The sequence below is a fragment of the Sardina pilchardus genome, chromosome 22 (genome assembly GCF_963854185.1).
Source record: "Sardina pilchardus chromosome 22, fSarPil1.1, whole genome shotgun sequence".
Taxonomy (NCBI): domain Eukaryota; kingdom Metazoa; phylum Chordata; class Actinopteri; order Clupeiformes; family Clupeidae; genus Sardina; species Sardina pilchardus.
The window spans coordinates 16,144,745-16,159,744 of NC_085015.1; the positions used below are offsets into that span (position 1 = coordinate 16,144,745).

Below are 15,000 nucleotides of genomic sequence, written 5' to 3' on the forward strand. Positions count from 1 at the left end.
TTGCCAGACCACGTCTCATTTGAGAAGTGGTAAGCGTTAGCCAGGCTAGTAAATGTTTGAGTAACTGATTGATTAACTGACTGACCGACTGACTGATTGTTGATTGACTTATTGATCTATCATTTGATTGATTAATTGATTGTGACGCTGTGATTTGCAGAGAGGAGCCATGTCGAGCGCAGGTGCGTGGAGCTGTGTGCTGCTGTGCCTCTCGGGACTTCTCCTCCTCTCGCCACTCTTCCACTCCGGGGTCCACGCCGGTAAAGTCCTGGTCTTCCCCGTGGACGGCAGCCACTGGGTGAACATGAAGCTCCTCATCCAGGGCCTCCACGAGCGCGGGCACCGGATCACGGTGGTGCGCACGGCCAGCACCTGGTACATCAAGGAGGAGTCGCCGTACTACGACTCCATCACCGTGGCCCTCCCCGAGGCCATCAACATCGAGGACGAGGACTTCTTCGTGTCGCTCCTCAGCCGGATGCTGGAGATCCAGCGGGCGGGCGCGTCGCCGCTGGCGTTCGCCTCCTTCTTGTGGGTGATCCTCAACGGGCTGTCGGACATCCACCGGCAGGGCAGCCAGCTGGCCGTGGAGGTGTTCGAGAACCGGCCGCTGATGGAGCGCCTGCGGGCGGAGCGGTACGACATCGTGCTGACCGACCCGGGCCTGGCGGCGGGCGTCCTGGTGGCGCACGAGCTGCGGCTGCCCACGGTGTTCAACGTGCGCTGGATCACGAGCGGCGAGGGTCACTTCGTCGTGGCCCCCTCGCCCATCTCCTACGTGCCCACCTCGGGCTCCAACGTGTCCGACAGGATGACCTTCGTCGAGCGCCTGAAGAACGCCCTGCACTACCTCCTCAACGTCTGCATCGACCGCTACGTGGTCTGCCCGCACTACGACCGCATCGTGGCCAAGTACTTCGGCCCGGACGTCGACTTCTACCAGCTGCTGCAGGCCAGCGACCTCTGGCTGATGCGCGTCGACTTCGTGTTCGAGTTCCCGCGCCCGACCATGCCCAACGTCGTCTACATCGGCGGCTTCCAGTGCAAGCCGGCCGAGCCGCTGCCCGACGACCTGGAGGCGTTCGTCGAGGGCTCGGGGGAGCACGGCGTCATCCTGATGTCCCTGGGCACGCTCGTCAAAGGCTTTCCCGTCGACATCACCTCGGAGATCGCTGCCGCCTTCGCCCGACTCCCGCAGCGGGTCATCTGGAGAAACCCGGGCGAGCGCCCCAACAACCTGGGCAACAACACCCTGCTGGTCCCGTGGATGCCCCAGAACGACCTGCTGGGGCACCCCAAGGTGCGGGCCTTCGTGGCGCACGGGGGCACCAACGGCATCTACGAGGCCATCTACCACGGCGTGCCCATCGTCGGCGTGCCGCTCCTCTTCGACCAGTTCGAGAACGTGCTGCGGCTCGAGGTCCGCGGCGCGGCCAAGGTGATCGACGCCTCCAAGATCGACCGGCAGAACTTCGGGGAGGCGCTGCAGGAGGTGCTGCACACGCCCTCGTACCGGGAGAACATGCAGCGTCTCTCGCGCCTCCACAAAGACCGGCCCATGCACCCCTTAGACAGCGCCATCTACTGGACGGAGTTTGTCATGCGCCACAAAGGGGCGGCGCACTTGCGCACCGAGTCGTACAAGATGCCCTGGTACTCGTATCACTCTGTGGATGTGGTAGTGTTCCTGTGCGCGGTGTTGACGGGGATTATGGGTATTGTAGTCTTCACAATTCGCTTCCTGTGTCTCAGACTGTGCAGGAGAGGCAAGTCAAAGGTGGAATGAAGGGAAACTGTGGGGGGGGAAAGGGGGGGGTTGTTGTCAAGCATTAACAAAAAATGCACTGGAAGTAATCATGCATTTCTGAAGGAAGAGTGAACATTTGTTTCTCATTAAGCTTTTACATGATTGTCTTTCATTGCCAATAAAATGTGACTATTCGAATATGTAATAGTCATTTCTTCAGAACTCTAAAGGCAGTTTTGTAGAAAAAGAAAATAACATACTTTATGCAGCTTTATGGGCATGTTGTTCAACCAGGTGAAAGCTTTACCATACACTACAAATGTATATGCTATAAAATTATTATTTACCCTACTTAGTGTTCATGGTTTTAAATATGGAAAAAAACATGAAGGGATTCTTACATTTGCCATTTATCCGAGAGTGCACTCAAGGAGTTGGTCCAACTTTTCTCTTTATCTTAATGCTCAGTCCTAACTCCTTAAAGGAACACGTCATTTTTTGGGACTCATTCACTGAATTCCCCAGAGTTAGATGAAGTCAATACATAGCCTACCTTTCTCATCTCCATACATGTGGTTACTCGGACTGACACACTCACCACTAGCCTAGCTTAGCACAAGTGCCTCGAAGTGGCCAGTTTCGTTAGCTTACACCTCCTAATAGTGACAAAATAATTCCTACATTTTCCTATTCACATGCTGTGCTTTGTATAGGACCAAAACAAGCATATACTACCTGGAGGAAGAAATGGCTTTGTTTCTAAGAAAGATGATCCCAGGAACTACTCAGGTGTGGAAGGAGATTATAACCCAGTGCATAAGCTTCTGATGTAATGCAATGAGATGGTATCAGTTACTGCACGAATCAGGTTACTACAGCTTCAGATACTTTGTACTTTATACTTGATCTTTTTCATTATCATTATTTAGCAGAAATGGTTTGGAAATTAACACTTGTATAGCTATTCATTCTAAATGCCATTGAATATTATTTTGTGTTTTTTTTTTTTTTGCTGATACAATGATACAGTACATGTACTGTAAATGATCAAACACATTTGAAAATATCAAAACATTTATTGTAATGCCAGAGTGTTGTACCGTGAAGCCGTGAAAGGCCTTTCTCAGTGGTTCTCCAAACCAACAATGTCACTGTCCATGTTTCACGACAATAAACCCTTGCCTTGTTTGTCCATGGCACATGACACAAGTTGTGGTCAGTGCATAATGATACTTTTGGTGTATATTTCCTCATGTTCTGCGATTAACAATTCAGATGAAACTTGACACTAGACAAAAGAAAAAGGTGATATCTACAGCAAAGGTCAGATGAATTGGGAGCCAGAAGCCTCCATTACAGACATGCAATGTCTTCTTTTGTAATCATTAATGTAAGAAAGGTTGTATACCTATTCAAGTTCATAACACACTGTTGTCAGAAACAGTGAGAGGGACTTCAGTAAGCATTACAGAGAATGTCTAGTTTTAGGAGTGTCAAAAAAACCTCAAAGTTCTGCTGTTGTCCTGACAGCCAGCAGAGGGCACTCTATGCCAAAGTGAACGCACATCCATAGTTCTAGTCTTGTATCGTCAGTCTTTGTTGGGTCATTGCAGTGTTCTGGTTCCGCTGTTGCCATAGCAGCCTACAGGGCCTTCTCACACATCCATCTGTAGTGGGCCTGGCAGGGTGCGTCCATCCAGCTGTTCAGCTCCGCCTCGGCCGTGTCGATGTGGCCACAGTCCTCTCCCTGCTCGTTGGACACGCGCCAATCGTCCGGCTCACTGGTGCCATCAGCTCTCTGAACCCAGTATCTGTGAAGAGTTTCATTTGATTGATTGATTGATTGATTGATTGATTGATTTTGTTTTATTCCAAAAGGCAATATCAACTTTTTAGCTGTATTCAAGTAATATTGTGTTAACTGAGCAGGAGTGTACAAATTCCTTCTGTCATCAATTTCTGGATGTTCTCAATTTTCCAGAAGTTCCTTAGTTAACAGTACTATTTTCTCAGCAATAATAATATGAATATGGACATGTGTAATTAGCCTTACTGAACACTGTCTCTGAGCAGGCTGTCGGTCACCCATTTCCACTCGCCCTCTGTCTCGATGTCAGTCATCCCCATCCATACTCTTCCTTTGGGGTTGGAGCTCCAACTCATCGCAAACACAAATCTCTGAATAACAGGTCAAGCAGAGAACATGTTAACGTCATCAGCAGTACAGAGTTTGGTTTTCTTGAGGGTATCTACATCAGAGTGGCACAACACTGTCATAACTCTTAACACTAACCCTAACTTGTCACAACAAAAACCTAATTGATGATATTTGCAAGAGTTGTATGTATGAGAGCGTGGGCTTCTCAGCTTTATTTGCACAGCCGTTACTTGCACCCTAATGGCCTGGTCAGATTACACGATTTCAGCCCGTTTTTGGCCCGAATTTGTCGTGACCGACAAGTTTACAGCGTCGTATTCGATTTCAAATGGTCAAGAACGACATCGCACACGGAGTGAATCTTATAATGTGACATGCTTCACGACTTGCGATTTGTCGTTCACGTTCTAAAACAGCCCGACAAAAAGTCTGGCTTGTCAGAAATTTGACGGGAGTCGTATGACGCGACCGATGCTTTCGGTGTATGTGGCCACTCTCCCGACCCAGACACGGAGAGGTTTTCATGGTTCTAAAATCGTATAGTGTGACATGGTAGATCGTAAACGACAATCGTGAGCGACAAAAAAATCGTATAGTCTGACCAGGCCAGAAGAGGGTGGAGTTGAGGACTCTCTCATACCTGTTCTTCCTGGCTGTTGATGACCACCAGATCAGCCCCGCTTGACTGACACTGGGTCCTGCCATGGGCCCAGCTGTTGGAGTCTCTGGAGAGGGAGTAGCAGCTGGACCTGAAGAGACGCCATCCATCTTCACACGACCTACAGCGCCGCTCTGCAGGCCAGAGAGGGAACATGTTGGGGAACAGAACCAGATACTTCACTTTACGGAACCTCAGTATTTGTGCCTTGAGATTGAGCATCTTACAATTGCTGATGGAAGCTACTTATGCTGTACCAAGAAATGGGAATGGTAGATAGATTTACTAAGGTTATTTGGACGTGTTTGCATTGTTTGTGGTGATTGGAGGACAAATAATGCTTACCCAGCGAAGTGTGGTTGACCACGGGGCAGTAAAGGTTTAGCGATGTCACTTCCTTTTGGAGGAGATGGATTCCATTTCTCAACTCTGCAGTCTCTCTGCTCAAGTTCTGATTCTGGAATCTGGTCATGTTCTCTTGAGCTTCTGTTAAGTTCTGCACCGCTCTCTCGCACTCCGTGTTCTGTGAGCGCACGCGCCCCACCGTCTCCCTCAGTTGAAGGTTCTCACTCTGTAGGAGAATGTTCTGGTCCAGGAGCTCTTGGCTCTGCGTCCAGAGGAGTGTAAAGTTCTCCGTCCTCTCTCTCAACTCCCTGCTGAAATTGACATTCAAGGCATAGAGTTCTAGTGTCCTCTCTAGTTCTCTCTGGTGTGAGTCTGTAAGGTTCTCGTTCTGTTTCTCCAGAACACCAATAGCGGTGGACATGTTGTCTCTCTCTTCTGCAATCACTTCATTGAGTATAAAGAGTTTATCATTCTCTTCTCTGAGATGGTGGTTGATCTCCGTTAGATTAAATATCATCTCCTCATGACGGGCAGCCTCCGAGAAGAGGATGCGGTTGATAGCCACGAGCTGTGTGTTGTTGCCCACTACCTCGTCACATTGGACGTCCAGTCGATGGTTGAGTTCCGTTAGGTTCCAAACGGAGCTCTGCAATGCTGAGCGTTCTTCAGCGATGCTGAGGAGCTGAGTGGTGAGGTTCCTGTAATCATTCTGAAACGTTCTGGCAACGTCAAGATTCAGAGGACTGCTCCTCACTGCTCTGCCATCTGGGACAAAAGAGAGAAAAAAAAGTCAAGAACAGATGCATTCAGATGCAAAAGCCTCTAAATCCGTCTGACCACTTTTCTTTTAAATGAGCATTTTGTATCAGGCTCCTATAGGGTTTCGCCTACAAATCAATATTTCAGACCAGGAAGAGAATGGTATTTAGTGAGGCTTGAAGCTAAATTATTGAAGTAACTTACACTATATGTGAAGAGCATTCACTCACCATCATTATCTCATATGACAAAAAGTGGATTTAGAGGCATTTGCATCTGAACTCTTATAGTTACTATAACCCAACAAACTAATATTCCATAGCGAGGGCTGAGAACCAAAGGGGCGTACAGTAAGTGACATTTCACCAACTTTACAGGAGAGCCCAAACAAATCTAACTGCTTCTAAATGTTCACAGTTAAAGACCTTTTGGTTTTTGTTCAAAAACTATATGTTTATAAATATCTGACGTCTATAATTTTGTCAGCTAAGAGAGCTCATCAAGAGCATTCAGGTGATATATATATATATATATATATATATATATATATATATATATATATATATATATATATATATATATATAACTCAATTTTGACCAAAATGTCACGTAATTCCCTTTGGTTCTCAGCCCTCGATAGGCCAAGTACACGTGCCTGGCTCAAGGGCACTACAGCCGTGGATGTGGGCATGGGAGAGCAGTAAACAACCCCTTCCCCACCTTTCCTTCTGGTCAGGGAACCAGCAAGGCTGCTATTAGTTTGATTTGTTAGGGACCACATACCATTTTCAACAAATTTCATTGCACCAGAGTTCCTATAGGCTAATTTGCAGTCCCTGTGAACAACAACTTGCTCTATGATACTCTATTCTAATCTATCCCGTATCAGAAACATGTCAACAACAACAAAATGGGACATGCTTGATATACTCACACAGGATGGCAAGGACCATGGAGGAGAGCAGACAGCCACAGCATAGGGCACCCAGGAGAGCCAGAGCCCAGACCGGCCTCCTCATATGGGGCTTATCTGACTGACACTTCAGGGGCACTGGAGCAAGTTCAGTGAGCAAAATGGCAACCAATGATTGGATGAGAGAATGAATGAACGTTAGAAAATGCAAAATTTTGTTATACTGATTGAGGTATACTGAATATTATGACAACCAGTGAATGAATGCATGGATGGATGGATGGATGGATGGATGGATGAACATTAGAAAATAAGATATTTGATTAAAGAGGTTGTCTTCTGAATGTTATGACAACCAATAAATGAATGAATTAATTAATTCATTAACAATAGAAAATACTATATGATATTCAATCAAGTCATTTATATATCTACTGAATATGATAACAACCAATGAATGAATGGATGATGACAATAAAAGTAGGACTACATCAGAAGATACAATATTTACTTATAGGTAGATACAGTATATAAACTGAATTATGTCAGAATAATTTAGCTAAAGTTCCTGTATCCAATTTGGCACTAGCCTAGCTTGGTATTGGTATTGGTTAACGGGCTGAGTGAGTCATGGATTTGCAGTGTTGTGAAGTTAATGTACAGTATACCTGTCTGCTCCGTCTTGGATGGGCTCATGGAGCGGATATTCACAGACTGGGCACTTTGCATCCATGAGACCAGGTGCTGAAGAACCATGTTTTAGAAAAATAATCTTTGGGAGAAAAGGGGAACATATTTAAATAGAGTTAGATAAGTATAACATTGTTACCATTGTTAACATATAACATTGTTATACCTAGATGTGCTAAATATGTCAAAAATTAAATAAATAAAAACATAAATTAAATATAACATTTACATTGAACATAATACACATAAATTGTAAATGTATATACAGTATATATATATAACATTTATTTAACATACATTATAAACTTGTTGTACACTTGTGAAGTGTGAAATGTATTTTTTTCATGGGAATTTATTTGCAGGGTAATTGTGGTGTTGTCACGCAATGAGTAGAAATAACACTAAGGAATCCCTTGTCTGTAGCAGTGACTCATTTCTAACCAGCTCTGGTGAGTTTCACTGATCTGCTTCACACAGATTATGCCACTTCTCTAATCTTGCATCAGTGACAAAGCCACAGTTCCATGGCAAGAAATGATTACTGGATGCTAGTACAAAAACAAGGAATTGGTCTGCAGTCTTATACTTACAGTACAGTCACACTGGTGAGCTGACTGACTGTACCACATCCTGTTCTACACTGTAACATTGTACATAACAATGCATTTGATATTGTTGCAAAACCCACATTAAAGAGACACCTCACATGCACTTCAAAAAGAGCTAACAGACAATAGCTGCTAATGGCTTGACTAAAAATGGGTCACGGTTATATACAGTACCAACTAGGGTAGTATGTACTTACAATATACAATATGTATGGACCAAAAGTACATACTTAAACAGGCAATATTAAAAAAAAAAAAAAAAAACACATGTTTGGTACTTACCTCAGGTACATATAAATGCAAATATAAAACCATAGAAGAATGTCTCCTCCAGTGTGATCTCTCTACGTGCTTACCTGAGTGAATAAGACACAGACTGACCTTACTGGCTTGGAGGCTAAGGGAGAAGTGGACCTCAGCTCTGAAGATAGAGCTTATTTCTGATACCCCTGAATGAACTGAGCACAGCTCATTTACACATACACACACACACATATAATGTAAAATGCTACAATCTGATAACAGAGGCACCTTTTGTGAAGGTGTGAAGGAATCCTGACTACTGTAACACCTCAGGTCGTTATGCCCTGATGCCTCCCCTATAACGTCCCACTGGGTGTGAGACTGCACAGGCCTCTGACTCTGACTGAGAAGACTGAGAGGGTTCACATAACTAGCTCTTCAGAGAACATCTCCTCTCATAGCACTGCTACAGACAATTGCACTCATTGATGCACTTATTGTGTGTTTTTTTTTAGAATTTGTTGTTAGAAGTGCTCTTAAAAGCTTAAATGTTTTATCATGTAAGTCGCTTTGCGTCAGCCAAATGTAATGTAATGTAATGTAGGCTAATGTAATGTAACTATACCACCATCACTGGGCTCCATTCTTTTACCCACTTACCTAAGTGTACTTACTTACTACATACTTACTTTCAGCCTCAGACATTGTGCTACACTTTGTATAGGCCTACTTTTCTGAATTCTTACTTACTTACTACATACTTAATTTCAGCTTCAGACATTGTGCTAATACTTTGTATACTTTTCTGAATTCTGTATTAATGTTAAGCTCTTATTCTTGATTTTACTCTTCTGTTGTTTCATTCTGAGACAAAATAAAGTTTATTACCAATTTCTGAAAGCACTGTTTGAATTTTATTACATCATCACGTTTTGATGTTTGTTCTAATTGGTGCCTTGCGTCCCACTGACCAATAAACATAAGCACACAATCGACTTTCTTCCTCCAGAACCCATATGAAGCTAGTATTGCAGTGACCAACCACTGTGTGACGCTATTCTGCAAAAGAAATGAGACGACACACAAAACATACACACACGCAACGCAAGGTTCTTAGTCATCGCAGATACAGCCAAGTTCCTTTGGGAATGATTTCCTGTTCAAAAGCTACCAGATGTCATGTAAGCATGCATACCCCAATTAAACAGGCAGTGTTTTATCATCTTTGTTTATTGTTTCAATGACAATTTCTTTCCCTTCGTTTCCCTTTGTTTCCTGGTAGACTGATAGCATTGTGTTAGACTTCGGAAGGGGGGTAGGGGTGCTTTACGTTTGACGGTGAGAACCGTTAGCTGATTTTCACACAAAGTGCATTTATCAGTGCCATTTGCATTGAAGGGGAAATGCTTGTTGTTGTGTTTTCTTTGCACACTTAGGGAAAGAAAGGGAGAGGGGTAATGGCTAGAATCAACACTAATGGCAGGAAACAGGCTATTTTGTACTTTGTTGTCAGATTTCTATAGTCTTTTGTTTGCACTGAAAGCTAATGGGTTTCAGGAATCACTTAGTTAACCCTTTCATGCACGCATTATGAAAAAAAGTGTCTAGATTTTTTTAGTATTGATTTTAGAACTCTATATGAGCCCAATATTGAAAATCAGTTGGAATTTTTTAAAAATATGCTTTTATATAGAAGTTATGTTATTGTCCACGTATGTGGACAGTGCGCAACAAAGGGGTAAAAAAGGATAAAATGTAATGACAGAAAATGCGGAAACTATGGCCCTCTACTTCCTCCATACTACCCACCCAGCCCTCTACTACCCCCATACTACCCACCCACCTCTCTACTACCTCCATACTACCCGCCCAACCCCTCTACTACCCCCATTATTGCTCACCGACCCTCACCCACCCCTCTACTACCCCCATATTACCCACCTCTACTACCACCACTACCCAACCACCCCTCTACTACATCCATACTACCCACCCCTCTACTACTAATCCACCCACACCTCTAGTACTCTCATACCCACCCCTCTACTACCCACCCAACCCTCTACTACCCCCATATTACCATACCACCTTGGCATTACCACATGTAATTAGGTCATTATTTATAAATATGTTTACCAAATGTTTGTTTCTTTGTAATTTAAAGCAATTAAAATCATATTTGAAAAAAAAAAAAAAAAAAAAGTCATAGTTACAAAATCTAATTTTTGGCCATTTTACTCCTCTGTTGCGCAACGTCCACATACGTGGACAGTTGCTTTTTAGGGTCTACAAACTCCATTTTACATCCGATTTAATTTCTGAAAACATAGAGTTGTTCAACACACTCTCCTGTACAGCATAATATTTTTTTTTACATGATTTTGCCTTCTTGAGTACTAGCTTTTTACAGATATGCCTGGAGCATTCAGCATGTGGCCATTACTGTCACTCATGTTGAATTGATGATGTCATCAAGCAGTCAATATTCCAAATATAAGATGATACATATTGTTAATATATTGTCAAGGACCTACTAAAACTGCCCTGAAGTGGATTGGTGTATATCAACATGATAAATAAGTAGAAAACAGAGTTAAAGTTACTGTCCACGCATGTGGACGTTGCGCATGAAAGGGTTAATAGCCTATACCTTCAAATACCATGCATAGCCCACACAAGTCCAGTCACGAAAATGTGAGTCATGTCTAAAAAGGTGAAGGCAGGTTTTAGGGATATTATAACAGAATAATCATATAAAAGAAGTGTGGACCTTGTTGTCACAGACAGACAGACACACAGACACACACACACACACACAGACACACAGACACACAGACACACACACACACACACACACACACACACGCAAAGCTACTCAATAGTAGGCTACAGCAGAATACTGTTTAATGTCAGTCTTAAAAGCCAAACATAACCACAGACATTTGTGTGTGTTCCCTATAACAGGCAATTTTGCATATGATAAAAAAAAAATGCTTATTTAATATACAAAAATAACCCATTAGTTAACCTTTTCCGGTATAACAATTAATACAAGGATCCTTCTTTGTTCAACAGTATTGCTTCTAACATTATACCTCTTATACACTGCACCCAAAACATAGTACTATTACTCCACCTATACCCTTCTCTTGCATATAATGCTGTTGGCTTACACAGATATAGCTTTTACCTTACCTCTTTGTTTGTCTGCTGTACATGTGTAATTGTGCCCTGCCAGGGGGACTACGGATGTAAATTAGCCTAAGGCTAACTCTGGTACAGTGCATCAAATGGAAACATTTATTAATGTTAAAAAACTGTACATGGTCCCTTACAAATAAAATGACAAAAAAAAAAAAAACAATCAAACATGGTCACATAAAATGTAGTCAGATGCTTGCACAAGACAGCAGGCAAACACGTAGCTCAAATGTGACCATTCACAGCGAAATCAGTTGTTTTGCGCACATCGTTATTTTGAGAAAATCAACAATAACAAACTTCCGGGTTAAAATGTTGAATTTCACGTTTTCGCATAATTCGGCTGTATACAGTCTACAGTTTCATATCGTGAACGCATTTCACTGAAAAACCTACGTTTTGACTGTTAAACCCGGCGAAGATTCAACACATTTGCTGTCATTCCCGTTGTGCACGCGCTGCTTAAACAGGTGATTTCTCCTCTTCTGGCATATCATGACAGGAGAACCATGTCAACTTTGGATGCGGTTATCTTAGCGATAGTTTGTGTAATACCCTCAATATACATATCGTTGGAAAGCTTAGTTTATGGCCGTTCACGTGAGCACAATAACTTAATTTACTAAATTTTACCGAAACGACTGGTTCCGCTTTACAGGGTCACAAATGTGAAACACTGGAGAGTATAAGTTATGTAGACCTACCTATGCTACAGAGAAAACTGAATCAAACCCAAGGCGTTATAAGATGCAGCATGAACTCATCCAGGTTGACCTAACTGTATCAGAAAATATAACTCATTTTATCCTAAAATATGGTATTGCCGTTTCAATACTTGACGGACAGCTAGTTCAGTAGTGCATTGTGACATTTTGGACCCCTCAGATTCACTTCCACTAACACTACTCAGCACGTGTTAGGCCGCTACGCTAAGCTAGGCCAGGCTAGGCTAAGCTAGGCTAGGCTAGGCTAGGCTACTCCCGCGCGTTGTTCTTCCACACCACCATGAAGACGAGGACGGGGATGAGGCTAACGGGCAGCAGAGTGAGCGCCAGCACCAGCCCGGGCGGCGCGTCCCAGGGGACCTCCTCCTCCTCCGGGCACGCGTGGAAGTACGTCTGGTGGATGCCCACGAAGAACTCCTGCGTGTGCTGGTTGGGGTAGTAGCATTGTAGCGCATTAGCCACTTTCTCCATGCACTCGCTTACTTCGTTGTAGTGTCTACACAGAAACAAAACAACAACGGGAGAGGTCAGTTGGAAATGCTACTAGCAGTCAGATTCAGCCTCATTCACAATGTTTTGTCATATAGAAAGCTACAGTAGCCTATGCATTATTATCATTCTCTTCCCTATAAAGTCTGTTAGAGGTTTAACTCAAGCTTTGTGTTATGGACAATGTGCTCCTGTCCTTCTTAAGCCATAGTGTTCTCTCATCCTCTGATAGAGGCTTTTATTGTTCTGGTATTAATTGTTACCCAAGGTCTCATTTCCTAGCTTTCCTACTCAAAGTGCTTCACAAAAACATGCTTCAAATTCACTGATTCTAATTACTAATTCTACTACAACCAAGATCTGTCTCTGTGGTAATTTCAAACATGCACAAGAGAGGTGTTAAAGCCCTTGTGTCAACAACCAAGCCACACAGATGATGCACACGCGCACACACACACACACACACACACACACACACACACACACACACACACACACACACACACACACACACACACACACACACACACACACACACACACACACACACACACACACACACACACACACACACACACACACACACACACGCATCGATGGGGCACATTCAGCCAGTACAGTATGGTCTATCTTGTTTGTTTTTCTCCTGCATATGCAATGTTGATAACACTAACCACCAGCTCAAACCTGAACATCATATAAGGATTACTATTTTCTGATGGCAATTACTTTCACTTTTGTAGTGATTAACAGAGCATATTGTTGCAGCAAGAGAGTGATCTGTATCACCATCTGGATCCAGGAGGCGGTTATGTTTTCGCTTGGTGGAGGTTTGCGCTTTCTGAGTGCTTTTCTAATTTGGTATAATTTGTTATAAAAAATCATGAGCAAGAGCAGACATTTAAGCTCTCCAGCTTTCCTCACAAGAGGCCCACTCACATCTTGATATCTTCCCACTAGTGGCAAAGCTCTGGCAAAACTCATTGTTGCCAGAACTTTGCTGGAAGTTTGCCTCAAGTGGCCAACATTGGAAAACTGTCAATATTTTCAAGCAAACTCATTTGTTTCCCATACATCACCCACAAGATTGCTGCAAATCTGCAGCAAACATTTGACTTTTGTAAGGCCCACTCACATCTTGATATCTTCCCAGTCACACCATGTCTGCTCTGGGACAGAGACCATGTGATTATGGAAGTAACTTCCACAGTACATATGGCTGTACAACTCCAGCTGTTCAGCGTTGCAGTGCCAGCCGGGATGGTTCTTCTCCTGATCCTGAAAGGACTCTGCAGCATAATATAACAGAATAAACGAAGAGCTCTTTTCCAAAACGCTATGAATCCATTTTTGAAAATATTAAAAAGTCATGTTATTTAATTGTGTATTTCACTTAATTTCAATAAAAATGCAGATGTTTTTGTTTTGATTTAGTAAAGATAAATCAACTAAACATAATCCAATACAGTTTCACTGGAATTACTTGAAAAACAACATTTAAAAAAAAAATGATTTGTGAAAATGTTTTAAAATGGTACTTTAATGTCCCCATTGTGGATATGTGTCTGGGACTCATCAAAGCATAACCCAGTGAAAGACATATGACACACATCAAGCGCACTGGATGAGACTGCCACAGAGACTGAGACTGTCGCTTTTCTAAAGCTCTAATGTGGTTGTATGGCATATTGTCCACACAGGTAATTACTGCTTTTTCCCCCCTTTTTTTAAATTACATTTTGATCTTGAAGGGAACTTTAGATTAGTAATGGAATATTGGTTTGTCTTACCGTTGTCTTCATACGTGATGTTGGCTTCTGTAGTGTTATCTAAATATATTAAAAATGAAACATAAAAAATATATATGTATTAAAAAATGTGTACATGTTTTAATTGTTGGCTTGACAAAAGGACAAATGTTTAGGATGGCAGACTCAAGTACATGACATAAATGCATCAAGTTATCTTTAAAAGTCCGGAAAAAAGTAATGTAAAATACATTAAAATATAATATTTTGTTTACTGTGGCCTGAAATAGAAATGTACAGTATTTGAATATACAGTTGCACTCTTAAGTTTATGAACCCATGCTAAATTTGACTAAAAAGAGGAATACAAAAATCATTTTTTGGAAATTGATCTTAATGCCTTAATTAAAACAATGAAACAATATACATTGTCCTGCCTCTATGGAATTTGGCATAGGGGTTTGTATAATTATGCCCTCTGAATATTAAGGAAGAACATATCTATTTACAATAGAGAAAATTGGTGTCCTTAAAGGCTGGATTTTCCCTTGTTTTTTTGCATTATTATTCATGCATTAAGATGATTTCCAATATATCATTCATTTTTTACTTCTCTTTTTATTTTAAATAGATCATTTTTTATTTCTTACTTATAGATATTTTTTATCTCTCTTTTTACTTTAAACTTTAGCATGGGTTCATAAACATATTAGCAG

The 15,000-nt window shown here is 42.3% G+C and overlaps 3 protein-coding genes across 7 annotated transcripts in view; 1 reads left to right on the forward strand and 2 right to left on the reverse strand.

Moving 5' to 3' along the window:
• LOC134070301 (UDP-glucuronosyltransferase 2C1-like) overlaps positions 1-2,979 on the forward strand; it is a 5,388-nt gene extending 2,409 nt beyond the window's left edge. Inside the window, exon 2 of the mRNA XM_062526610.1 lies at positions 161-2,979. Within this exon, the coding sequence (XP_062382594.1) occupies positions 170-1,786 (1,617 nt within the window). The 5' untranslated portion in view covers positions 161-169 and the 3' untranslated portion in view covers positions 1,787-2,979. The remainder of the gene's footprint in view (positions 1-160) is intronic.
• Positions 2,980-3,389: 410 nt separating this feature from the next.
• Positions 3,390-7,336, reverse strand: LOC134070472 (CD209 antigen-like). Its single transcript, XM_062526850.1, has 5 exons — positions 7,249-7,336; positions 4,909-5,673; positions 4,546-4,697; positions 3,801-3,925; positions 3,390-3,558 (listed from the first exon to the last, which is right to left on the reverse strand). The coding sequence occupies exons 1-5, from the start codon at positions 7,334-7,336 to the stop codon at positions 3,390-3,392; spliced, it is 1,299 nt and encodes a 432-aa protein (XP_062382834.1).
• Positions 7,337-11,003: 3,667 nt separating this feature from the next.
• The window catches only part of LOC134070208 (receptor activity-modifying protein 1-like), a 23,309-nt gene continuing 19,312 nt past the window's right edge, over positions 11,004-15,000 (reverse strand). For 3 of the 5 annotated variants that reach the window (XM_062526482.1, XM_062526480.1, XM_062526477.1), the window contains 3 exons: positions 14,327-14,365; positions 13,672-13,825; positions 11,004-12,543 (listed from right to left, as the gene is read on the reverse strand). In XM_062526482.1, the coding sequence (XP_062382466.1) occupies positions 12,297-12,543; positions 13,672-13,825; positions 14,327-14,365 (440 nt within the window). In that variant the 3' untranslated portion in view covers positions 11,004-12,296. The remainder of the gene's footprint in view (positions 12,544-13,671; positions 13,826-14,326; positions 14,366-15,000) is intronic. The other 2 variants (XM_062526481.1, XM_062526479.1) reach the window with 2 other exon arrangements.

What these genes read in the sequence shown, in the direction of transcription:
- LOC134070472 (XM_062526850.1), bottom strand. Translation starts at nt 7,336, where the DNA reads ATGGTTCTTCAGCACCTGGTCTCATGGATGCAAAGTGCCCAGTCTGTG. An exon ending in TCAACAGCCAGGAAGAACAG is followed by an intron (nt 3,926 to 4,545) that starts GTATGAGAGAGT and finishes CCTGTTATTCAG; the next exon opens with AGATTTGTGTTTGCGATGAG. An exon ending in CTGCTCAGAGACAGTGTTCA is followed by an intron (nt 3,559 to 3,800) that starts GTAAGGCTAATT and finishes AACTCTTCACAG; the next exon opens with ATACTGGGTTCAGAGAGCTG.